Source organism: Zea mays, chromosome 9 (genome assembly GCF_902167145.1).
Source record: "Zea mays cultivar B73 chromosome 9, Zm-B73-REFERENCE-NAM-5.0, whole genome shotgun sequence".
NCBI lineage: Eukaryota > Viridiplantae > Streptophyta > Magnoliopsida > Poales > Poaceae > Zea > Zea mays.
The window spans coordinates 83793517-83820335 of NC_050104.1; the positions used below are offsets into that span (position 1 = coordinate 83793517).

The 26819-nt window shown below is 44.8% G+C and overlaps 1 protein-coding gene across 1 annotated transcript; it reads right to left on the minus strand.

Moving 5' to 3' along the window:
- Nucleotides 1–22396: 22396 nt before the first annotated feature.
- LOC103638615 (ent-kaurene oxidase 2) lies at nt 22397–26461 on the minus strand. The gene is made up of 8 exons (NM_001361180.1): nt 26263–26461; nt 24655–24815; nt 24042–24203; nt 23786–23926; nt 23429–23683; nt 23158–23316; nt 22876–23070; nt 22397–22797 (listed from the first exon to the last, which is right to left on the minus strand). Exons 1-8 carry the CDS (start codon nt 26387–26389, stop codon nt 22480–22482), a joined length of 1518 nt encoding a protein of 505 aa, NP_001348109.1. The 5' UTR covers nt 26390–26461; the 3' UTR covers nt 22397–22479.
- Between the last annotated feature and the right edge of the window lie 358 nt (nt 26462–26819).

A 26819-nucleotide genomic window follows, 5' to 3' on the forward strand; every position in this document is an offset into this window, starting at 1 on the left:
GTCCTCTGCTCCCTTGTTTGAGCATTCTCATACATCTGCGATGCTCCCCGACCCCTTTAATTTGACTAGACCGCCACCCATCGCCGGGAACACGGCTGTCTTGTCGTGATGCTCACGGCCACCGTGGCCAGAGCTCCATAGTTGATTAATAGCCAAATTAGTTTGGGGAAAAGGCTTAGGGTCGATCCAATTCGGTGTCTGTTGCTCGGAGAACTCAGCCGTTGCTCCGTTCGGCCGGTATAGGTGCTCGCCGGAGCACGGCCGTGCGTGAACGCCGTCGGGGTCCGGTCGGTGTAAAGAAATAGAAGTTCTTGGACCTCGGTGCAATTTGTCAGTGACTCATAAGCATAGTAACCGAACCCAACTTCCGTTAGCCAAAACCGTGAGGCCCTTTCTGCAAAACCGCCAGGGCGCGGGCGCCTTTCCTCCCTGGACCTGGGCCCGCTGGGCTGAATCCAGCCCAGTTCTATTTAATCCTTTTCTTTTTCTTTTTCCAGCAGAGCTTTAGAAATATGTAGAAAAATGTAGAAAAATGCTAAAATTATGAAACTAATTTTCCTAGGCTTGTTATTTTCCCTAGAATTTAGTAAAAATAAGTTTGTGATTTTTAGTGAAAGTAAGAAATTTTAGGGTATTTAAAGTGGTTAAAAATGTTGGTTATGGATTTTTAGAAAACAAATGGTAAGTCCAAAAATGCTCAAAATTTTTATATGAGTTCCTCATAATATTTAGAAGCCTTGGGTAGAGTTTGAATTGATTTGGACCTTGTTTGATCACCAAACAACAAAACACCCCCCCTGCTCTATGAACTCCTTTACCGACTCCGGAAACCCTAAGTTCCCGGAACTCCGTGAAGGAAAGTTGTATTCAAGACATAAATAATAAGTTCATGCTATCTTTGCATCCTCATGAGCATCCCATGGCATCCATTCTTATACCTATGTATGGTTATGATTAGAACGTGAAGAAGAGATAGAAGTCACCGAAGACAGGACACCACCACCTTCGGAATCCCAGGCCGGGAATAGTTTCTACTTCGATATCTGTGGATCCGAACCCAAATCACCTGTAAACGAAGGCAAGCCCCGGTGCATTTGCCACCTTCCTTGCTATTTTAAAATCTTTCTCACTTGATTGCTGCATTAGGTGATAGGAGTTGCTTGATAAAGCCATTCCTGCATTACCTTCCTTGAATTTGATTACCTTCCTTAATCACCTGTTTTACAAAAGTTTTTTTTTGATGCTTAGCTTGGCTTTAGAAAAACAAAAGGTTTTGTTTTTACAAAATGTGATGTGGCAAAAGTGGGTGGGATGTTTTCGAAAATAAAATTTGATGGTGGATCCATCAAGGCCTTGATGGGTTCAACATCGGAAAAGATGTACCTCTGTCAGGTACCAAACTTTGGGTTTGAAATAAGTAAGTTGAGACCGGGCGGGTGACTTGCACGAGAAGAGAGTCTCGGTGTAGTGTCTCCGTCTGAGTCGATTAAGGACCTTGTCGATGTAGGCTTGATGATCGAGGACCCTTTAACTGGTCACATGCCTCGTCATGGGTAAGCCTTGCCTCGGGCAGACTAAGGCCGGAATAAGATAACACGAAATGGGCGTGGAGCGGTGGCGAGAGTAGCGTGTACCCTCCATGGCAAGAGGCTGGACGGTGGTGTAGCTGTGCTCTCGGTTTGCGTGAACCTGATCCGGTCTTAAGAACCCCGGTGGCAGGTTGACATATGCAAGGGTTAAGTGCTACATATGTCGTGTGATTGGAGATCCTCAGCTGAGTATAATCGATTCGGATCGCCGTACCTTCGCGGTTATGAAGACTTGGTCACTGCCCTACATGTAGCATTCCACTAAAGACGATGGGCTTTTGTTAAGAAATTGGCTAGTACAGGACCAGTGATTGAATTAGGGTCGAAAGAACTCTAATGCAGGTAATTTTACCTAACTTGACAAATAAAATTGGATTTTTAAGGATCCACTTTAGTAAGCATTTCTGCAAAACAGAGTCTTTGAATATTGAAAAACCTTACCTTGACTCCCATATAACCAGCATACCCTTGAGAGTCTTTTCTTTAGTCGGGTAAGACTTGCTGAGTAATTCCATACTCAGGGTTTATCCCTTCGTTGTTTTTAGGTGAGGAAGTAGCAGACTTTTGCTGCTTCTGTGCCAAGGTGGTTCCAAAAGAAGAAAAACAAGACTGAAGTGCGGGAGGACTCGGTCCTCCACTTAGGACCTTTTGCTTAAGAACTTATCGGGAGGAGTTTGTGCCTCCCTTGGTTTGTATAATATTACTACTCTGCACTCACTTTTAGTCTGGTCTGTAATAAAATAACTCAAGCTTGCTTTTGAAATAAATGTAAGTTTATGTAACTGCTTCCGCATTTCTTTATCTCCGATGTTCTGTAATGTCTGCAAGACGGGTGAGACGTTCCTGGTAAGGTAAGGAAAGATACCGAACTTGTCAAGTGACTTAGGAACATCTACAGGGTGTCTGATGTCTGTTAGACAAGGACAACTGTAGGTGGGCCTAATTACTTGGGAGGTTCCGTCACAGCTGGTATCGGAGCGTAGCCCTTCTTGGCAGATATTATGAGGCATCTTCAAAAGGATTTTCAAAAGACTTACCTCAAAATTCTTTTCTCTTCTTACCTAAGTATTCTGAAGAGTCTATCTTAAAGACCAGATAGGGAGAGTGCAACGTATAGAAGGTTGAATCGACTAAGGTTGATTCAGTAATTATACATGCATCATGCTAAGCACTATACTAATAACATTTTCCCCCTTAGAAAAGATGCCGCCACGCACCAGGCTAACGGCACGCAAGTCTACGGGACCAATTGGGGTGCCTCGGCATCAATTGGCTCCCCGACATGAAAGCAGCAGCAGTGGAAGTAATGACCCCATCGGAGACCTTGAAGCTCGTGTGAGTCGACTTCAAGCATCGCTGCAACACAGGACCGATGCTTGGGTCGCCGACGGAGATAGAATCAATGAACTATGAAGGGACATCCGACATCTGCAAGATCAGCTCGCTGATCGAGACTTAGCACTTGACTGGGCCGTACAGTCTCGTTTGCTAATGTGTGCTAAGGAAGCAAGGGCTCAGGCCCGAATTAAAGAACTTAGCTCAACGGTTGATAACCTGCAGGTTTACTGCAATACGTTGCACGAGGAAGTCCATATACTATACTCACAATTACACCCAAGTGAGCCTGCACAACCTGCTGAGGCAGAAGCCGGACCATCTCACGTTGCGGGACGTGCGCTCGGTGGGGAGTTAGACCTTTTTGAGCCCCCTCCTTCTTTGAGGTTGGTTGATGTCTGGACTCCCACACCTGACGATGAGGCCGCCAAGACTAATGGAAAGCAGGAATAAGGGTGTAATAGAAGTAAAAGTAGAGTAGGGTATTGTAGGGTGTACTGTTGTATAATAGGTTGAACTTTTGTATAATGGGTATTGTATCCTGTTATGTAATATCGAGTCTGTATCATTACTTTTTATAGTAATGTAAAATGGAAGGTTTTCTCTGGCACATTATGTTTACTTCAAATGTTTTTGCCACAGATGCCGACCAGGACTCGAGGACAGGACGCAGCAGGAACTTCTGGGGGACGGGATGTTACCCCAAACCCACCTCCGGTTCCTCCCACGTTAGCCGAGGCGATTGCCGCCTTGGTGAATGCCACCGCAGACAATACCCGCTTCCTTAGGGAAATGGCGGGTCAGCAGCAATTCCAGCAGCAGGCGGGAAGGGGTTTTCAGCAAGGCCCCCGTGAAACCACCTATCTGGACTTCTCTGAAACCCGTCCACCTCTATTCGTCAAGGCAGAAGATCCCCTAGAAGCTGATGAGTGGATTCGGGTTATTGAGCAAAAGTTTGGTCTTCTCCGTTGCTCAGAGACGCAGAAGCCGTTGTTCGCCGCACAACAACTCCATGGTCCTGCCAGTACCTGGTGGGGAAATTTTGTGGCTATTCAACCTGTCAACCATCAAGTCACCTGGGATGAGTTTAAAGCAGCCTTCCGTGAACACTACATCCCCGAAGGAGTGCTGCATATGAAACAAGAGGAGTTTATGAAGTTACAACAAGGTGGAGATACCGTCAACCAATATCTCAACAAATTTAATCACCTGTCGCAGTATGCCATCGACCAGGTGAATACCGATTTAAAGAAGAAGAACTGTTTTATGCGGGGACTGAATGATCGGCTACAAAGGAAAATGGCCACATGCATAGATCTCACGTATGGAAAGGCTGTCAGCACGGCCTTATCTGTTGAAGCCAAATACACAAATTCTGGGAAGAATAAGGGATTCGGTGGTGAGAGGCCTAATCAGGGCCAGGCGAAGAAGCAACGGTTTGTGATCCGACCTTCAAACCAAAATCGCACTTTTTCTCGTCCACCCTCATTCCCTTTCAAACAGCCTATCATTATTCGCCCCCACAATACCCCCACTACCCCAAATCAGCCGGGTGCCCCAGGCACTCGATTCCCTGCCTTGCCTAGTTCTTCAACTGGGTGTTTTAATTGCGGCAAGTCGGGACATTTTATCAAAGACTGCCCGTATCCTAGGCAAAATCAATCTAATGCTTCACAAGGATCTGGGAAATCAGCTCAGCCTAAAGGAAATGCTGTGGGGAAGAATACAAAGAAGACAGGGCGTGTATATTACACTCAAGTGGCTACTACACCGGAAGGAGAGCCGGTGATGATGGGTACGTTTCCCGTGGCCAGTCACCCAGCAATTATTCTTTTTGATTCTGGTGCTTCACATACATTCATTAGCAAGAAGTTTGTGGAACAACATCATATTGCATACCATGAATCAAAGGAGGGATTTAAAATTCATTCACCTGGGGGACACATTTATACTAGAGAAGTGGCCTATGGAGTGCCAGTAACAATGGCCGGACGGAACTTTCCTGCTAACATGATTGTTCTAAAGGGCCAGGATATAGATGTAATTTTGGGTATGAATTGGTTAACCCAACACAAGGCAATTCTCAACACTGAACTCAGAACCGTTAGGTTGAGCTATAACCAAGAAGAGATTCTTTTGACTCTCCCCGCAACCAATCCAGCCAAAGCTTTTGGTAGAATATATGAAGCCATTGTACCGGAGATCAAGAACATTCCGGTAGTATGTGAGTTTCCAGATGTATTTCCGGAAGATTTGCCTGGACTGCCCCCTGAAAGAGATGTAGAATTCGTAATTGAGCTAAAGCCCGGTACGGCTCCCATCTCCCGAAGATTGTACCGTATGCCCCCTAATGAGTTGGCGGAACTGAAGATTCAATTACAAGATCTACTGAATAAAGGATTCATCCGGCCAAGCTCGTCCCCTTGGGGTTGTCCCGCCATTTTTGTTAAGAAGAAGGATCAAACCTTGCGAATGTGCGTGGATTATCGACCCCTGAATGAGGTCACTATCAAGAATAAGTACCCTCTTCCAAGGATCGACATCTTATTTGATCAACTGACTGGGGCGAGGGTATTTTCCAAAATTGATCTCAGGTCGGGCTATCATCAAATCCGTATTCGGCCCGAGGATATACCAAAGACCGCGTTTACTACGCGATATGGATTGTTTGAATACTTGGTAATGTCTTTCGGGCTCACAAATGCTCCTGCCCACTTCACCTATTTGATGAACTCGGTGTTCATGCCCGAGTTGGACAAATTCGTGGTAGTCTTCATCGACGATATCTTGATATATTCTAAGAATGAAGAGGACCATGCTCAGCATCTACGGATTGTATTGACGCGCCTCAGGGAACACCAGCTATATGCCAAGTTCAGTAAGTGCGCGTTCTGGCTGGAAGAAATTCAATTTTTGGGGCACGTGTTATCGGCTAAAGGAATTGCGGTAGATCCTAGCAAGGTCAAAGATATTCTGGAGTGGAAACCCCCAACAACTGTTCACCAAGTCCGGAGTTTTCTTGGACTAGCTGGGTATTATCGCAGATTCATACCAGATTTTTCTAAGCTTGTGAAGCCAATCACAAGTTTATTGAAGAATGACATTAAGTTCAATTGGTCTTCTAAGTGTAATGAAGCCTTTGAGCAACTGAAGACACTATTGACCACTGCTCCAGTATTGGCTCAACCGGACATCACTAAACCTTTTGATGTATATTGTGATGCATCTGGCAGTGGGCTCGGCTGTGTACTGATACAAGAGGGCCGAGTGATTGCGTATGCCTCAAGGCAGTTGCGCCGACATGAGGAGCATTATCCAACTCATGATCTGGAGCTAGCTGCTGTGGTTCATGCTCTAAAGATTTGGCGTCACTATCTGCTGGGAAATTTCTGTCACATATATACAGATCATAAAAGTTTGAAGTACATCTTCACCCAGTCAGAGTTAAATATGAGGCAAAGACGATGGCTTGAGCTTATTAAAGATTATGAACTGGAGATCCATTACCACCCAGGCAAAGCCAATGTGGTGGCAGATGCATTAAGTCGTAAGACTTCCTGCCACTGTCTTATGGCGAAGACCTCCGAGAACACTTTGTGTCAAGAAATGGAAAAGCTAAACCTGGGAATCATCCAACAAGGGACTCTGAATCAGTCAAAGCTTGAGTCAATCATCTTGCAAAGAATAATTGATGCTCAAAAGGATAATCTGGGTATGAAGCACATACGAGAGAAGATAAGGGCTGGAGTAGCCCAATGTTTCAAGGAAGACGATCAAGGTGTGATATGGTTTAAAAACCGCATAGTAGTGCCAAAGAACGAAGAGCTCCGCCAGCAAATTCTTGATGAGGCACATCTTAGTCGCTATTCAATTCATCCCGGAAGCACTAAGATGTATCAAGACTTAAAGCAACATTACTGGTGGACAAAGATGAAGATTGAAATTGCACGCTATGTGGCTAAGTGTGACACTTGCAGACGTGTCAAGGCCATACACATGAAAACTGCTGGTCCATTACAATCTTTGTCAATCCCAACCTGGAAATGGGAAGACATCAGCATGGACTTTATTGTGGGATTGCCCAGGACCGCGAAAGGGTATGACTCTATTTGGGTTATCATTGATCGACTCACAAAGATCGCCCACTTCCTCCCTGTCAAAGTAAAATATCCCGTCATTACCTATGCGGAGTTATACATTGCCCGTATTCTCAGTTTGCATGGTGTTCCAAAGACCATAGTGTCGGATCGTGGACCTCAGTTCCTATCCAAGTTTTGGGAAGAACTTCACAAATCCTTGGGTACTAAGTTACTCCACAGTTCGGCCTATCATCCTCAAACCAGTGGACAGACTGAGAGAGTGAACCAAATACTTGAAGATATGCTGCGGGCATGTGTCCTGGACTTCTCACCGAAATGGGATGAATGTTTGCCTTTGGCGGAGTTTTCATATAACAATAGCTATCAAGAAAGTATCAAGATGGCACCCTTCGAAGCGCTATATGGACGACGGTGTCGAACTCCGCTAAATTGGTCTGAACCTGGAGAAAGATGCTTCTTTAGGCCTGATATGGTGAAAGAGGCCGAGGATAAGGTTCAGAAAATTATTTATAATATGAAGAAGGCACAAGCTCGTCAAAAGAGTTATGCAGACACACGGCGAATGCCCTTATATTTCCTGGAAGGAGACTATGTTTACCTAAAGGTCTCACCAATGAAAGGTGTATCGCGTTTCGGAGTTAAAGGGAAACTTGCACCCAGGTACATTGGCCCATTCCTGGTACTTGAGCAATGTGGACCAGTGGCATACCGACTTCAGCTCCCCGAAACATTGTCTGCTGTGCATAATGTGTTCCACGTGTCACAATTGAAGAAGTGTCTTCGGGTTCCTGATCGAACCATTGAAGTAACTGATGTTGTCCTGGAACCAGATTTAACATACTCGGAACATCCCATTCGAGTTCTGGATCAAAAGGACAGGATCACCCGAAGAAAGACTCTCAAGTTCTACAAGATACAGTGGAACCAACATTCTGAAGATGAAGCTACTTGGGAAACTCAAGACTTCTTGAATAAGAATTTCCCAGGCTTTCTAGCCTCCTGTAATTTGTAAAGTGTATATAGTTATTGTAATAAAGAAGTAACCCCCACATCACCCCTGCCTTGTACCAGAATTAAAGAAATAAAAATGTGATGTGTTTCCTTTACCATTACCTACCCTAGGATCTTAATCTCGGGACGAGATTCTTTTATGGGGGGAAGGATGTAACACCCCTGGTGTTACTATAACTAAAACCTGAGCATGGCATCATGAGCATTGGCATTGCATATGTTTGACACACCTAGAGTGCATTCACTAGGCAAAAATTTTAAACAAGTTGTATTGTTTTAATGTTTTTGCAAATAGAACCCTTGTTAAAGGACTTAACCCTAAATAGTGGTTAAAGGGGTAAAACTTAACCCAAGTTAAGAAAACCTAAAAGCTCTAGGGTAAAAGTCATAAAATGACCCTAAGAATAAGATTGAATCACATTTATACCCCTGGGATACCAGAAACCCTAATTGGAACCCTGGAAAACCCTAAAACCAAACCCTAGGGGCTTATGTGCAAAAGTGATGAACCTTTGGACTAAAATGTAAAAACTACTATGTTTAAGCATCTAAAGCCAATTGGTTCACAAATATGTGGACTTGAAAGCCAAACCCTAAGTTTTGGACTTAAATGCAAAATGGACCTCATTTGAGTTCTATACAAAGTCTGAAATTCAGTGTTAAAGGCTCCACTTTGGGGCTTTGTAACTTTCAAAGCATAGGGTTTTTGCCCTAGGTCACCACATCAAAGTTGAAGACCAAACATAGGAGAACAACTTTGCTTAAAGGTGTGGGCATTGTTGTTAAGGAAAAACTGAAGAAAATCTCAACCTAAGTTGGACTGTCAGGCTGGATTCATTCTGAAACTCAGCTTTTCAGTGTAACAGGGTCGACTTTGAGTGTGAATTAGACCTTGATCCAGTGCTCAAATAAGTTTCATCCCTATAGTCGAATTGTAGATGGTATATAGCTATACAACTTTGCTATAGGTCACGGGATGTGTTGTCATTGGAAAATCAGAGAAAAAGTGGCTTAAACTTGCTCTGTCAGTTCGTCTTGCTGATTTCGCCAGGGTACAGTAAACTCCAGACTGAAGAAGATTACGGTTTCCCCCCCCCCCCCTTTTTGCTCGTCGCCGGTGGCCCGTCGCCGTTGATTGCCGGTCGTTGCGATTCGTGCGCCATGGCCATCGGATAAGTCCCGCATGGTAAAAATCCTCGCCGCCGGTGAGCTGGACTCCACTCTGAGGACCCCCGTCGTACTCTCCCCCTTGCCCGGCAGCCGAAGCGGATTAACTCGCCGGAGACCGCCGCTTCCCGGCTGTGCGCCGCGTGTCCAAGCTTTTCCACCGCACCGCCGCGACTTACCCTCGCTCTCCGTGGCTCGCCAGAGTAATTGCCACGACTGTGGACACGAATTCACCGCGTCCGTGGTCTTCTTCTTCCTCTGGCCGCCGCGCGTCCCGTCCGATTCACCGGCCACCGCTTGCGAGCCCTATAAATTGAGCCCGTGTCCAGCTCCGTGAGGTAGTCAGCTAGCTAACCACCGCTAATCGGCCACAATCATCCACTCGTGTGCTCGAATTCGAAGTTTCCCCCAAATCCGATTTCCGCCACCGTGAAACCGAGCTCACCATCGCCAGCCCAGCTCCGGTCAGTTCCCGTCCTCTGCTCCCTTGTTTGAGCATTCTCATACATCTGCGATGCTCCCCGACCCCTTTAATTTGACTAGACCGCCACCCATCGCCGGGAACACGGCTGTCTTGCCGTGATGCTCACGGCCACCGTGGCTAGAGCTCCATAGTTGATTAATAGCCAAATTAGTTTGGGGAAAAGGCTTAGGGTCGATCCAATTCGGTGTCTGTTGCTCGGAGAACTCAGCCGTTGCTCCGTTCGGCCGGTATAGGTGCTCGCCGGAGCACGGCCGTGCGTGAACGCCGTCGGGGTCCGGTCGGTGTAAAGAAATAGAAGTTCTTGGACCTCGGTGCAATTTGTCAGTGACTCATAAGCATAGTAACCGAACCCAACTTCTGTTAGCCAAAACCGTGAGGCCCTTTCTGCAAAACCGCCAGGGCGTGGGCGCGCGCGGGCGCCTTTCCTCCCTGGACCTGGGCCGCTGGGCTGAATCCGGCCCAGTTCTATTTAATCCTTTTCTTTTTCTTTTTCCAGCAGAGCTTTAGAAATATGTAGAAAAATGTAGAAAAATGCTAAAATTATGAAACTAATTTTCCTAGGCTTGTTATTTTCCCTAGAATTTAGTAAAAATAAGTTTGTGATTTTTAGTGAAAGTAAGAAATTTTAGGGTATTTAAAGTGGTTAAAAATGTTGGTTATGGATTTTTAGAAAACAAATGGTAAGTCCAAAAATGCTCAAAATTTTTATATGAGTTCCTCATAATATTTAGAAGCCTTGGGTAGAGTTTGAATTGATTTGGACCTTGTTTGATCACCAAACCCCAAAACACCCCCCCTGCCCTATGAACTCCTTTACCGACTCCGGAAACCCTAAGTTCCCGAAACTCCGTGAAGGAAAGTTGTATTCAAGACATAAATAATAAGTTCATGCTATCTTTGCATCCTCATGAGCATCCCATGGCATCCATTCTTATACCTATGTATGGTTATGATTAGAACGTGAAGAAGAGATAGAAGTCACCGAAGACAGGACACCACCACCTTCGGAATCCCAGGCCGGGAATAGTTTCTACTTCGATATCTGTGGATCCGAACCCGAATCACCTGTAAACGAAGGCAAGCCCCGGTGCATTTGCCACCTTCCTTGCTATTTTAAAATCTTTCTCACTTGATTGCTGCATTAGGTGATAGGAGTTGCTTGATAAAGCCATTCCTGCATTACCTTCCTTGAATTTGATTACCTTCCTTAATCACCTGTTTTACAAAAGTTTTTTTTTGATGCTTAGCTTGGCTTTAGAAAAACAAAAGGTTTTGTTTTTACAAAATGTGATGTGGCAAAAGTGGGTGGGATGTTTTCGAAAATAAAATTTGATGGTGGATCCATCAAGGCCTTGATGGGTTCAACATCGGAAAAGATGTACCTCTGTCAGGTACCAAACTTTGGGTTTGAAATAAGTAAGTTGAGACCGGGCGGGTGACTTGCACGAGAAGAGAGTCTCGGTGTAGTGTCTCCGTCTGAGTCGATTAAGGACCTTGTCGATGTAGGCTTGATGATCGAGGACCCTTTAACTGGTCACATGCCTCGTCATGGGTAAGCCTTGCCTCGGGCAGACTAAGGCCGGAATAAGATAACACGAAATGGGCGTGGAGCGGTGGCGAGAGTAGCGTGTACCCTCCGTGGCAAGAGGCTGGACGGTGGTGTAGCTATGCTCTCGGTTTGCGTGAACCTGATCCGGTCTTAAGAACCCCGGTGGCAGGTTGACATATGCAAGGGTTAAGTGCTACATATGTCGTGTGATTGGAGATCCTCAGCTGAGTATAATCGATTCGGATCGCCGTACCTTCGCGGTTATGAAGACTTGGTCACTGCCCTACACGTAGCATTCCACTAAAGACGATGGGCTTTTGTTAAGAAATTGGCTAGTACAGGACCAGTGATTGAATTAGGGTAGAAAGAACTCTAATGCAGGTAATTTTACCTAACTTGACAAATAAAATTGGATTTTTAAGGATCCACTTTAGTAAGCATTTCTGCAAAACAGAGTCTTTGAATATTGAAAAACCTTACCTTGACTCCCATATAACCAGCATACCCTTGAGAGTCTTTTCTTTAGTCGGGTAAGACTTGCTGAGTAATTCCATACTCAGGGTTTATCCCTTCGTTGTTTTTAGGTGAGGAAGTAGCAGACTTTTGCTGCTTCTGTGCCAAGGTGGTTCCAAAAGAAGAAAAACAAGACTGAAGTGCGGGAGGACTCGGTCCTCCACTTAGGACCTTTTGCTTAAGAACTTATCGGGAGGAGTTTGTGCCTCCCTTGGTTTGTATAATATTACTACTCTGCACTCACTTTTAGTCTGGTCTGTAATAAAATAACTCAAGCTTGCTTTTGAAATAAATGTAAGTTTATGTAACTGCTTCCGCATTTCTTTATCTCCGATGTTCTGTAATGTCTGCAAGACGGGTGAGACGTTCCTGGTAAGGTAAGGAAAGATACCGAACTTGTCAAGTGACTTAGGAACATCTACAGGGTGTCTGATGTCTGTTAGACAAGGACAACTGTAGGTGGGCCTAATTACTTGGGAGGTTCCGTCACAGGACATCCCCAAGGTGAAGTACTTAGGCGAATGAACCCCTTGTCCAACAACTCATGCAGTTGCTTTTTCAGTTCTGCTAATTCTGCGGGAGGCATCCTATAGGGTCTCTTGGAGATAGGAGCAGTCCCGGGTTGCAATTCAATGGCGAACTCAATGTCTCTATCCGGTGGCATTCCCGGTAATTCATCCGGAAAAACATCTGGGTAGTCACAGACCACTGGGATCTTTTCTACTGGGGATTCTAGCATAACGAAGGCACAGGAACGGGTACAACCTTGGTCGGGCAAAAATAGTGTGGTTTCACCACAAGTTGGTGAGTGCACCTCAATGGCCCTAGCTGCAATGTCAATAACTACCTGATGCCTGGTTAACCAGTCAGTTCCCAATATAATATCCACGCTATCCAAACCCAAAATGAGGAGGGTGGTTTTAATTATTAGACTCCCAAACCTTATGGGCACATGTCTGTTGACTTGATAGGTGGCAACCCTGCCTCCTCATGTTGAAATTTTGATACCCCCATTGGTGTGGTGAAAAGGCAATTGACACTTGGCACTAAATTTGGCACTGATAAAACTATGCGATGCACCAGAATCAAAAAGAATGATGGCAGGATAATTCAAAACTGTAAAGATACTGGTCATGACGGGTGCTCCCTCTGGAATATCAGCCATGGTGGTGAAGTTCAGCCTGCCCTGCCTCACTTGCACCTTCTGTCTCTTGCCTTGATTCTGATTAACATTCTGCCCCTGCCTCTGCTGGTTCCTGGGGCAATTCTTGGCATAATGTCCGGTGTTGCTGCATGTGAAACACCTGTTGTCATTTGCCTGGCGATACTGTTGCTGTTGTTGATTGTTCCTCTGAGCTGGAAACTGGGTGCGGTTGGGTGCCTGCTGCTGCTGCTGCTGTGGTTGGATCACCCATCTCCCTTGCTGCTGCTGGGGTCCCCTGTTCTGAGTGTCGGACACAATCCTGAAGCGCTGTGGCTGAGCTGAGGGTCCTGCCACAGGGGTCTTCCTCTTCTTTTCTGCCTGACGAGCTGTAATGCAGTCCTCCTAGGAGATGGCCATGTTGACCAACTCATTGTAGCTGTTGGCCCTGACGATGTTGAGACGGTCACGGAGCTTAGTGCTGAGCCCCCTCCTGAACCTGTCTCTCTTCTTCTCGTCCGTATCTGCATGATACCCAGCATACTGGCACAGGTCATTAAAAGCCTGAGCATACTGCAACACTGTCCTGTTGCCCTGAGTGAGTGCCAGAAACTCGTTGAGCTTTCGGTCCATAATCCCGGCTGGTATGTGGTGTCCCCTAAAAGCTGCCTTGAACTCTCTCCATTCCACCTCTCGGTCATCTGGCTGCATGGCAAGAAAATGGTCCCACCAGGTCCTTGCGGGTCCGCGAAGCTACTGGGTGGCGAACCTGACTTTAGTGACCTCTGAGCAAACTCCATGAAGTAGCGGGAATTTGGATTCCACTACTCTCAACCACACATCTGCATCAAGTGGGTCCTCTGCCCTAGTGAACAAAGGAGGCTGGGTACTGAGGAACTCCTGGTAGGTAGCTGCCGTGGGGTGACGCTGATGGTCTCCACCACCATAGTGCTGAGGTGGTGGCTGACGCTGAGCTAGCTGCCTCAAGATCTCATTCTGCTGAGCCATTAGCTCCTGCAGAGTGGGAGGCGGTGGCGGCGGTGGAGGAACGCGCTCAATCTGGCCACGACGCGCTCTCCCGGCCATCTGAAAAATCACATATATCCTCAATAACACATCTTCAAGTTTAAGGTTTAATCGCGGTGAAAGAGTCAAATGCGAATTGATAGACTCCGACATAAACAAAAAGGATTTCAAAAGGCATAAACTTTCCTTCCCAATTTAAAACTAACAGCATCCATCGACCATGCTTCCAAAAGAGTTTATCACGATTACATCAATGGTCCCAAAAAGACTCAACTCTATCTAGCCTAGTACCCCAAGGGTGCAAAAGCTAAGCTAGTTGTGAGGAGTCCTACCATCACCGACTTCTAACCCTACTCCTGATACCTAGTGGGCGAACGAGGCAACACTCGACTCGGGGGAAGGTGGTCTCCCTGAGCCAGCAGTGTCCAAGCTGGAGGCAGGCTCCTCTCCTCCCTCAATGTCGACGTCCTCGTTGGCCTCCATATCCTGGATCTCCTGGTGATGCATATCCAGGTGCTCATTCGCCTCGACAAGCTACTGCTGGGTGTTAATAAGCTGATCCTCGAGAACCTCGATGGTGTTCTCCCTGGTCCCCACTAATTCCTCCAACTCTTGGATCTCATTTGACAGCTGCTCCACCTGCAAGTCCTTTTCCACCATCTCAGTGGACAAATCAACGACAAGCTCCTCTGTGTTGTCCAGGGTGATCTTTGTTGCCTCCAACAGTGCCATCAGATGGGACATTGCTTCACCACGCATCACTTGCAGACGGTACAGGGCATTCATGCACCGCACGGTCAAGTGAGCAGTCTGACCTAGGTAGATAGCCTAGATATCCTTGGCATGCTCCACCCGATCCTTCCATATTGGGTCGTCCTCCCTTTCCGCAGGGAACAAGCCAATTGGGTGGGTAGACAGCTCCAAGGGATGGAATTCGCAGAAAGTGGTCAACCCGTGCAGAGCAATTGCCTCGATTGTGTCCTCAGCCCGGTATCCAAAGGACTGAGAGTCCAGTGAACGCCAGCCTAGCTGCAGGGGATGAGGCTCCAAGGTCATCCTCACCCTACAGCGGGGCACTCGGTGCTTCTCGAACTGCTGCACCGCATACTGAGGAGGTGTCGTGTATCCGGCCCCCTAAAGTACCTCCCACAAAATGCGGGGAAAGCCCTCTCGTGCAAGCCCGTCAGTGTGGGACAGTGCATTCCCGTCGTCTGAGGATCCGTGGGAAGTCATCTGTGTACGGTTAAGTGTAAGTAAAAGAAAAAGAATTATAAAAAGAAAAAGGAAACACAACTCAGCCTCTCTCTAATTATAACAATGGTACTGGGGTACTTAGTTGGTCATCATTTTGTATTTTAAGTCCTTACTTAATTTTCCATTTGTTTAATTTAAGAATGCATGCATGCTCGTCCTGAACGACCTCACATCAATATAAAGGGAATAGGGAAGAACTCCCATCCCTTATAGTAGCCTGTAGGGCTTAATCACTTAGCCACCTAACTACCCCTCTATCATCCTAAGGCTTCAAGTCCTAGGTCTATCCTGATCGTCCTACGATCTATCCAACATTGTTTCTACCAAGTTTTACTTCGGAAAAGGATGGTATTTATATTTTATTGATTCCTCTGTGGTGGTACAAGTTCCGATACCAGCTGTGGCGGAACTGCCCGAATTATTCCAACTTAAGTGCCTAAGCCCCGCCTTAGAGGCTAGACCACACTTAAATGGGAATAACCATCAATCCCTCGGATCTAGTCCGACACGGCCACTGACAGGATCAAGTACCATAATCTCACTCGATGGTGAGTCACAGAGCAAATACAATAAAGCACAAAACCATGCATGTAAGAGTATTAAATTATTACATCACCATCGGAGTTTTGCAAAAGTAGTCATCATTGTTCGAAGTGCAGCGGAATAAAACTAACGGTAAATAAACAGAGAGATGGGGAAGCCTGTCCCATCACTCCTCATGCTCCTCCTCAGCCGAGGTAGGGTCCCACTCGACAGTCCAACCCGGTGGCAAGATGGACGGCCAAGTCACTCCGGCAATCATATCCTCCAGAGAACCTGTAAAATTGTGCCACAAGCAAGGCTGAGTATACTAATACTTAGCTAGACTTACCCGGTGTGAGGAGTCTACTCCTCTACCTCTAGACATGCAGCTGCTTGGCTGTGGGGTTGGGTTGCCAAAAGCACTAGCTGAGTTTCTAAGTCAAGTTTTAACTTTGCCAATTTAAGTGTGACTCTCTTAAGGCTAAATGTGTACTATCTACTCATACATAGTAGCAAACATTTTTAGCAATCAACATCTTGTATCAACTCATCATATCTCCACTTGTTACTCAATGCAGTACAATGGATCAAGCAGTCTCATTAGCTGCGAGAAGCAGACGATTCGAATCGAGTTTTATCCTTGCAAGGTAAACCTAAACACACGACATGTAGGGGCACTCCGTCCCCACACACATCAACCGTCCCCATCGATTCCCCGTCAGCAGATCAGGGCTCACCGCCTTGGCATACAATGCCTCACTGACCCCGACCGCCGTCGTGCAGTGACCGCACTTGTACCCACCATAACCGGAATGGGAGACCACGTCTCAGGTCGCGTGAGGGGTAAAGTCCACTGCCAGGTTCAATCAGGTACTAGGCTTACCGATTTACCATATTTCTCGGCATGTGCTTAGTACATTCAAACGCTTGACACAGGTATCCGCACGTTAATCCTTATTTCATTTTCCTCTCGTAGACCACGCATCCCCATGGATCCGTGTCCACAAACCAACTATCAATATGATATGAAAGTGGGTACAACCAATTCCTGACCTCGCGCGAGTGCTAGAAAAACCACTCGACTTCTACCGAGATCCTAGTTAATAAAGCAACTACTCGACCTAGCATACTAGTATCCATTTCAAAAGGATTCCTGAGATCATGCAACTAGGGTTTCAAACAACTCCTACACCTAAGTGCACATTTAATCCTACAATCATTAAGTATAGTAAATAGCATATATAACAGGTTATGCATAAAACCAGGGCTTGCCTTCCAAAGCAGTGGCAGGCAGATCCTCTGGTGCAGGCTCTGGTGCTGGATCCGGGGCTACCTCCTGAGCAGCTCCTTGCTCCGGCACGAGGACGTACTCTCCGTCAGCGAGGTTACAGTCTATCGAAATGTAATGAACATGTATGTCATGATTATGCAGGATTTAATAACATTATGCTAAAGGAAGAAAAACTAAGTTAATGAGTAACTTAGGGTTTCTTGGTCATACGGGGCTTTTAGTGGTTTATGCTTATCACTCTTGGTTAGGGATAGGCATAGTGGGTTGGTATTTCCTTAATATAATTTTGTGGACAATTTACAAAGGGTTTTAGGATGACACTAATTTCTATTATTCATTTTTCCTTTCTTTATTTTCTATTTATAGTTTCTAGTGTAGGTTTGAACTACAACAGTGGTTTAACTTTTTCCAAAAATTCTGAAAAAATTACAGTGGGTTGCCATTGGTCATTATAGCCCATTCTAGGATTTTGAGGTTCAAAATAAAAAGGCTATGCTTTAGACAAAAATAACAAAAGTTGTGTAAAATGGGCCACTTTGCACTACATCTCTTAATTAAGTTTGGGTTCCGTCCTAAGGGTTATTTTTGTTGGCATCTAACAGTAATAATAGGCTTCTGTGCTAAAAACCACAGAAAGCTAAGGGATGGTTATTTAGTTGTGATTTTCCAAAGTTTAATGTCAAAAAGGCACTTTCTACTACATTGTTATTTGAAAAATGTCAAACAGCAGATTTCATATTTTTCCTAAGTTCTTATTAACAAAACATTAACTATCCCAAGGGTTGGCGTGTTTTCACCTTGGGGTTATCCTTGTGGGGTTTTTCTAAGTTCTCCTTGTTTTCTTAAAATCAAAGGTATCCTATTTATTTTATACTAAACTAGAGTATAATAGATTTTTCTAGTAAACTACACTGAATAAGTACTCTAACAAAAATAGGAGTACCCCCTGGTTCATTAATTAAATTACCTTTTCTATTTTTCTTAACCTTAAGCATATTATAAAATAAGTGGCAAAAGCTACCTTAATGGGGTGGACAGAGAGGTTTAGCATTTTAAACAGGTCAGTAGGTGGACATAAACTTCTCCAAAAATTTTTTAACCCTAGTCAAATAGTGCAACTATTTTTCTTCCTATTATTTAGCTTTTGGTCAAAACAATAATTAAATCAGAACCCTAAAGTTTTCTGTAGAACATAGGGGTTTTATATTTTTCCTAAGTAGTTTATATTATTTAAGATTTGACAAAATTGGTTTGACTAAATTTGGATGAATAAAACAGAAGTTATGAATTATTCAAGTTCTGTTCAAATTTTAATTCAGATTTAATAAAGGTTTCCTGGAAAAACAGTTTACACCGAGGACCCTGGGTTTAATCCAAATCAACCCACTCAAATCTACCCCTGCGCCACTATTCCCCTGAGTCACTGACAGTTCAAAAATCCCCCTGACCTTTCCTTCTTCTTCCCCGAGGTCCTTCCCCTAATGTAAACAGTACCCGCGGGAAAGAAAAGGGCGGCGCGGCTTACCGGCGGCGAGAGAGGTCCGGCGAGGGGCGGGGTTGGCTCAGGGAGGCTCTGGTGGTCACAACGGTGTACGGCTTGACGGCGGGGGTGGCCGGAATCGCTCGGTCCACGTACGCAGGCGGGTGTCCTCGTCGGTGGCGGGTGTGCCGGCCAAATCACGGCGATCTAGTTCAATCCATTGGCATGGTGAGCTTCACGGGTTGATGTAGAGGCTATCTGTGCATTGAATCGAAAAATGGCGCAGTGTCTTACCCGGTCTACGCTCGCCGGCGGTCGGATGGAGTCCGGCGACCGTGGACTGGCCTCTCCGGCGAAGCAGACTTCGATTCCTCGCTCGGGGAGCTTCACCGAGGTGTGCTCAGTTTTCTCCGAGGGTCGGACGGGGTTGGGAAAGGCTTGGTTGGCCGGTCTACGGCGGCAGGGGCTCGGGTGGCCGCGGACACGCCGTGCACGGGCAAACGCCGGTGAGTTTGAGCTCCGGTGAGGTTGAGCGTGCGCGGAATGGTACGGTTAAGGTCACTGGCGTTATATAGGCGCGGGCGCGGGCCATGGCGTCGGCTGGCCTTTGGCGCGACGCGGGGCACGCGGGGGCGCGCGCGGGCGTGCTCTGGCGAGCTCAGAGCGCGTCGAACACGTGGCTCTTTGCTTCTGCCTGTGTTCTTCCCTCTGCTGAGCGGCCAAAATGTACGAATCTTGCCCTAGAGCCTGTGGGAGATCTCTTCCCTGCACCTAGAGCTACCTAGTTCATGTGAGTTCCAAGAGTAGATGTGGTCGGGTTAAGAGATATGGGGGTGGGAAGTCGGTTGTGTCAGACATGTCCAAACCGAGACAAAAATGGTGCCAAGTCGTGTCAAACGTCTAAGGGTAGGTGTCAACTCTTTCGAGGGCATTCTAGGGTTAATTTGGCGCTACTTTGTCAATTGGGTCGAAGTGTTTTGAATTTTGGATGAAGGTGAACATGTGTGATCTTTGTCCAAGGGTTAGTTTTGGACTTAGGCATTTTCTGATTTTTCTTTTGTGTTCAACCCTTTGGTGAACTTTTTGCGGCTTTTCTGAAATCTTTTTGGGGTTACTTTCTTACTATTATTTGTAGGTTATCAAGTGTACAACAACTTCTATATTTGGCCCAAGCCATGATCATAAGGTTTTCATGACTTTTTGATCCCACTTACATCTAGGGTTCCTATTGTCCAAAGGGGTTTGCTTTAGGGTTTTGGGCAATTCTCCCCTTTAGATGTGCATGACAAGCTAGGGTATGATATCCAAGATGGGTGGCACTTGCTTAGGACCTTGAATTCCAAGTTTGAGATACTTTGCTCAAACTATCCCACATGTGATAGTAGGTTTACAGGTGTAGCCCTGGGTGGACACCCTGAGTAACACCTGAGGTGTTACAGCGAGGGTAGAAAAGCCAATAACATAAAAAGCACGATTCAATCAGCGTCTCTTTCACGCAGCGAAGGCCCGATGCAAAGCTTCGACCTCTTGTCTGCTATAATTCCCAAGAATCTCAATGCATTTTGCTTCAATAGAATCTAGCCACTCATCGCAAGGCTCCCCAAATTCATCTCCGAACATGTATTTATAACGAAGCCTAATCAGCCCAGGCTCTGTATCTGAAGCATCTTTTTTGGTCATCTTTGGCATCTCCCATTCAACCCTCAGTGGATTCTAAACGCTAAATATTCTTGAACAAGATCTCTTGTTCCAATATGAGTACGTACAACATTGAAAGCAACTATGCATCTTGAGCTTCGAAATTGATATAACAAGTTGGTCTTTTGTACCTGAAGCATGTATGAATAGGAGTTTGAATGATTCCTTTAATATCAGCCTGCTCTTTTAAATCATTCTTCATATAAAACCACTCTTTTGCCCATTCATTCAGGCATTTCCTTCAGTACACAAGAGCTGGAAACATAACTCCTTTTCAATAAGCAAAGTTATAGCAACTAAAGTTATTATGAAGGCCCCTAATCGCCTTCATCTGAAAGTGCAATTCATGAATCTGACAAAAGGCCTCACAAAAAGCTTCGTCATCGGGCTCAACACCTTGACTCCGCACGACCCGAATAAAAATTCCTAGCCACACTTTGGCATTTAGAGTAAGCTCATAAAGATATATATTAAACCTCTTCAAAACAGCAACTATCACCTTGTGCAAAGGAAATCTAAGACCAGCTTTTAGGAAGCTTCGAAAAATAACAACTTCGTCCTCTTTAGGCTTCGACACTAAGTCATCGCCCCCAGTCGAACCAATCAGTGTTATCAATGTAATCAAACTTAGTGAGTACCTCGATATGTCCTCCTTTATTCCTCGACTTTCCGAAGTCAACTTGGCTTGGCTTCGTAGATAGTATTATCTTCCTCAATATCAATATCATCACTGTCATTTCCTAGTCCTTCAGATGGATCCGCATCAGCAGCGTCGACTTGGGAAGTAGTGGCCTCTGCTATCACGGTCAAGACTTCAACCTTTGACTCTGGAACATGCAGAGAAGTCACCAAAGATAGCCCGAGGGTAGATTGCTCTCCGGCCATTTCTAACAAAAGAATACTTGTTTCGTGCTGGCTAAGGCTGGTTTGAAACCAACAAAGACGTTCAAATCAAGCTTTGAAGGCAGAGCAGACTCTAACAACAGCGTGTGAAAACATCAAATGACATGCTAATCCCGATGGGCGATGTTTCTTTTATACGGGCAACTTTTTAAATTTAAATGTTACACTCTCTTAGCACCGAGTCCCACTGATCAGAGTGGTCCCAAACTAACGTTTCATAACGAGCTTCGGGAAGGTGTTTTTCGGACCTTCGGCACAAGGCCTCACAATTGTGTTTTTTGCGATCTAAACTCGTTATGAAGAAACGAACTCATTCCGCAAGGGGCTACTGTTGGGGGCCTGCCTTGCCAAAGGTCCTGAAAACATCTTTACTTAGGTGTAAGCAAATGTGTTTCATACATATAGCAAAGGATGGACGAAGGTGGCCTTCGGTCGAAGCAGCATGTAAAGAAACTTTGACTATACGCGTGTGCAGCGAAGGTGCGGGCTGAGGTCGTCAACCTCGGCGTGGAGAAAACTTCATGCACAAGCGACAAAGGGAAGAAGTCCAAGACTTGCACGACAAGATAGAAAGAAGAAAAAGACGATTTCACCCCTGTGATATTTGTGAACCATATTTATAAATTTTGTGAGCATGTTTGTAATTTTATACGAAGTTGTATAACTTCCGTATAAATAGGTGAACGTTGTCATACATAAATTTACCTTTCAAGGGCCCTAAGCTTCGTTTCATTTAGCCTTCGAAGTACCTTCGAGCCAATTCCCGTGTAAAGCCGAAGGTACGGTTGTGTATTTATCTTATACGGAGAAGAATAGAATGAAAAATGCTAAGTCATATAAAGAGTGTAACACACTTCCTCTTCTATTACATTCTTATACCTTTTACTTCATTTTTACCCTTTGTTTGCGTCTTCTACCTTAATTTATATCTTCGGAAGAGAGACAAAAGAAAGGAGAAGGTTTCAATCTTCTAATGTATATTCCCTTGTTTTTAATACTTTCAACTCGCTGTTCCTCCGTCAAATGACGAGTGAGCCCATACAGTCTTGACTTATGTTATGGATGTTTTTGTGGCGTCTTTGGATAGTAACACCATAGTTTGTGATCATGGTCATCGCTCCGTTTCTTTTGCTAGTTAGGTTACATTGTTTGGACATCACCATGAGCGCGTGGGTTGGAGTTTCAAACATTAAACACTTATTAAAAACTTTTTTTTATGACAAGTTGTATGATTAAACTTATGTTTAGTTTATAATTTATTTTTTCCTTTGATTTATGTGTGATAATCAACATGTGAGATACATGTGTTAATATTAAACGCGACATGTACGCCGAGACGACCGGATCTGCTTTCATTTAAAATAAATTGTTATTCGATCATATGCTCACAGACCAGAGACCAAATAAATGTGATGCTCATTTCCTTCCTCTAGGTGTGAGGTACACATGCAACGGGTAAAGCCTGTTGGTTGTAAGCTGGATGGTGTCGTCCTTGTCCTCGTCGCCTTCCTTGAGCGTCCACGCAAACTCTTGCACGAACCTCGCGATGGCTGTGCACGCGATGTTCACTGCCTGGATGCTTCCCGCACAGGCCCTCCTTCCTCCGCCGAATGCCATGGTCTTGTACATATCTGCGACTTCGAAGCTCCCGTCCAGAAACCTCTCTGGCCTCCATTCCTCGGGCGCGTCCCAGTCGCTCTTGTTCATGTTGCATCCGTACAGATTTATGATCATCTAGCATTTCAATTTGTGAACTGCGTTAGCCACTAGCCAGCAGCCGTTAGCTACACTGTTACATCGTTGTGTGCTCACCTGTGTCCCGGCTGGAACTTCGTAGCCAGCCAAGTTGGTACTCTCATGGACAAGTCTTGGAGGCACCAGCGGAACTGGAGAGTGCCGCCTTAGGGTCTCATGGAACACCGCGTTCAAGTACGGTAACTCTGGCAGGTGATCCTCGGTGACTGTCTTGTTGCCGCAGACTTTTCGGATTTCTTGATAAAGGTATTCCTGATGTGCGAAATAAATATAATGCGGTTACCGAAGTACATGACAGTCTTCCTACAACAAGGTGAAGAACAAGCTTCAGTACTTTACCTGTTTTTCTGGGTGCTTCGCAATCTCATACATGGCCCACTCGGTGGTGACCAAGGTAGTATCAGCAGCTTCTATGACTGCTTCCCACACCAGCATTAGCAATTGTTCATCCGTCAGTGTATTCTCAGCCAGCAGGAAGTCCACGTACGACATCCTACTCTGCATTACGTTGGGGTTTTACTGATTTAAGAACTGAAGAACAATAATCTTTCTGTTCTCACCCAAGTAAAAAAAAAATTAAACTGTGCCTTTTTGTTTGATTTGTAGGTACCTCTCCACGTGCGATCCTTTCCTTTTGCTGATTGATCAGGGCTTGCATAAGTGCAGTTCTCCTGGCTTCCGTAGTCAATACTCTTGTTTCAAAGCTCCTGTTTGGGATCCAGCCCAGGTATGGGAAGAAATCCCTCCAGTCGACCTCGATTGCACACATCATCATGTCAGCCACAGCAGTCTGGTAGATTTCCTCCCTCGATAAAGCCTTCCCAAACTCTTCTACATAGACGGAACTTACGTCCTCGCTTAAAGCCTGGATTTGCAGCCCAGTCTCAAATCTCAATATATGTAGAAAATCATCTGGAACAGGTTGACAGTACCAAAAAAAAAATTACAGAAAGCACTACTAACTTGCCTGAGTCATGGATAGGCCGAATAGCTCATTCTGGAATACATCCCGGAAGTTGAGAGGAGCCTTTGGGTCATCGGCCACCAATGCGTGAAAAGTGCTCAACATGTTGTCAATCATCGTGTTCCTTGTGTCACGAAACTGTTTCTGAAATTTGTACGATCCCACTTTATTTACATGCCCGTGAGTTTACAATTCTTTTACTGATATAATCCAAGGACTCGTATAAAACTTTATGGTTCTGGGACTGTTCAGTTCATACCTGGGCAGCAGCACCCAACATGCTCACCATAATATAGCGCTTCACCATTTTGTAAAGCTCACCCTGGTCGCTCATAGCAACGATCTTTTTGTCTCGTGTGAGCACTGAAAGTGCCTTAGGTAGCTTCCGAGTATTTATGGATGAATATTTTGCAACCATAGCCTGCAATTGACAGGACAAAATATGTGTTCTTATTAGTTGTAGTCAAGTGCAGGAAATCATTGTCGTGTCGACCATAAGATGAAGCAATATGAGTTATGATACAAGACCTAACAAATTTGTATATTGTACTCCTGCCAGAACAGTGCAGGTTAAAATAAATTTTACGTTTAATGGTATTCGGCAGTAATATGGCATTTTTTCGAAGCAAAAGGGTGGTCGTTTAAGACCCTGATACATCTCTACCTTGAGGAAACAGAGAAAATGAACTGCTGGTAAGCTAATCACCAGAAGAGCAAACTGACAAAATTTAGGATTTGCAACAGTAACAACACTAAAAATGTCTTGTGCCACACTTCCCCCAAAGTGAATAAAACCTACTGTATAATTGCAGATCACAAACATATCAGTCACTGAATTATAAATGGCAGAAAAAACACAGCTTCAGATTTACCTCTTTGGCAACTTCTGCAGAATTGACAACCACCACAGAAGAAGCACCAGTTCTTATACTGTATATTGGCCCATATTCTTCAGACCATCTTGCAAATGTCTGATGAGGCTTTTTTTCTTTCAGCTGATGAAGGTTCCCAATGATAGGTAAACCAGGAACAGCTGCATGACCATACCAGAAAATCGTCAAAATACTGAGTTCTTTTTCTCGGATAAAACTGAATTCTAAACATTTCTATGTGATGATGAAGCTATAACATATCATGACTACAGTTTGCCTCAACGGCCACCTGTTCAAACAACATGTAAACGGTACACGGTGGTATGCCTTTCCTCTTTAATCGGACGCTCGTCTCGTTTAATTGATCTTTAGTCCATTTATGTGGCTGTTTAGCCTGACTGATGGGTACATATTAGGTGACTGGCTGTTTATAGTTTAGTATTTACGAAAACATTGATCATGACAATGTAAATCGATACAAGAAAAAATATAACAAAATTTCTGACCTGATGTTCAATATATCACACTAAAATTTCAAGGAAACAAGGGAACATAACAAAGCAAATAAATGGAGCAAAAACTTATTTGGAGGGATTCCCCAGCTAATTAGATGAAAAATGTCAAGAGGGCCGTGGGACTAGTCATTTTTCAGCAATAGCTAGAGCAGAACCATCACCTTTTCGACAGAAGTAAGCAGAAGGCTGCGGAAATGGAGGAAGAACCATTCTATTTTATCTCATTGCAGGTTAGGAGTAAATTTTCGAGCATTGCTTTTGCAGGAATACAATAGTAAAATTCCACTCTGACATTACACATGGAAGGGACACAAATGAAAACAAACAGAACACTTAAGTTGTTGCTGCCAGTTTGTGGAAGGTTGGAGACATGAACAACTCAATTAAATCATAATGCTTGTTTTTATCTGTCCTGTTGTAATCTAGCAAATTTGGTGAATATATTGTCTACAATCACAACAATACATTGTTTGTTCTCCACCATCTAGGTTCTAGTCATTTTGACTTGATTTTAGGTGCCTATTTTTTTTTCTTATTTGCAATACAAACTTATCCTTCTAAGCTGGTTGAGTTTTTCTTTGTAAGAGTTAGGCCTCGATATAATCCACTTAGCTGCACCATGGAACCATCTGGCCTACTCCTACTGAATTACTACTGTTCAATACATTAATGCTATATACATAAAAAAATCACCAGTCGGATGTTCGGTTGATGAACCAATCCATCTAGAATAATGGAATGGGATCACCACGGGTTCACCGGATGATTTTTTTTTCTCACAGAGGACCGAATGGACTCTGGTATCGTTGACAGATTAGTTCATTACATTCCTCAAACAGTCAAACTATACGTAGGTGGCTTCTGAAACGGTTGTTCTGGCCCAGCGCCTGAATAATTTATCCATGTGCATAGAAGACAGGTTTAGGCAAGCTTTCAATGTGCCGGAAAAATAAGTTCATTTTTTTCACGAAAAAATAACTTGAATTCTTGACCCAAGGAAGAACAGACAGGAGACCGCAGTGTGGTGACGATGACAGTCAGGACCGGCGCTATGCTAAGCTAGAGCGAGGATCACCGATGCAAGTGAGGTCACCTGGGGGCAAGTTGAGGCGGTTCTTCTGGTCGGCCCTCTCGGCAAGCGCGGCGGCCGCGACCAGCCCACCGACGGCTGCCGCCGCCGCGGCACCGCCCGCGGGGATTCCTGCAAGCAAGGACTGCATTCCGGAGGACTGGCTGGGACACTGGAAGGAGCGATCTGTGCTGCTGTGTGGGAAGCGCTGTCCGCTCTTTTTTGGAGTATGTTTGTATATATATATATATATATATATATGCAGAAATTGCAGAGCAATTCAAGTCTGACCAAAAAAAACCCTACCAAAAAGAGTCGCAAGGCGTGGGTAGAAAAAGGAATGCACTACTGACGTCTGGCTCGTCGTTCCGATGACTTCTCGATCTGGTCAAAACACGTGGCGGGGACAAGTCGTATAATCTGAATACGGCTCTCGGTTCGGGCCTTTTTTCGTTATATAATCTGAATTATAATTTAGGTTATATAATCTGGACTATAATCTATCTAAATTATAATTTATATATAGTTGTTTTAGTTGTCTAGATTATATAAATACAGATTATTGTTATCTAATGTATAAA

Excerpts from the sequence above, each read along its gene's own strand:
- LOC103638615 (NM_001361180.1), bottom strand. The coding sequence starts at position 26,389 with ATGCAGTCCTTGCTTGCAGGAATCCCCGCGGGCGGTGCCGCGGCGGCG. Across the intron at positions 24,204-24,654 it reads CTGCAGAAGTTGCCAAAGAG|GCTATGGTTGCAAAATATTC; the intron begins GTAAATCTGAAG and ends TGTCAATTGCAG. Across the intron at positions 23,071-23,157 it reads CGAAGCACCCAGAAAAACAG|GAATACCTTTATCAAGAAAT; the intron begins GTAAAGTACTGA and ends TTCGCACATCAG.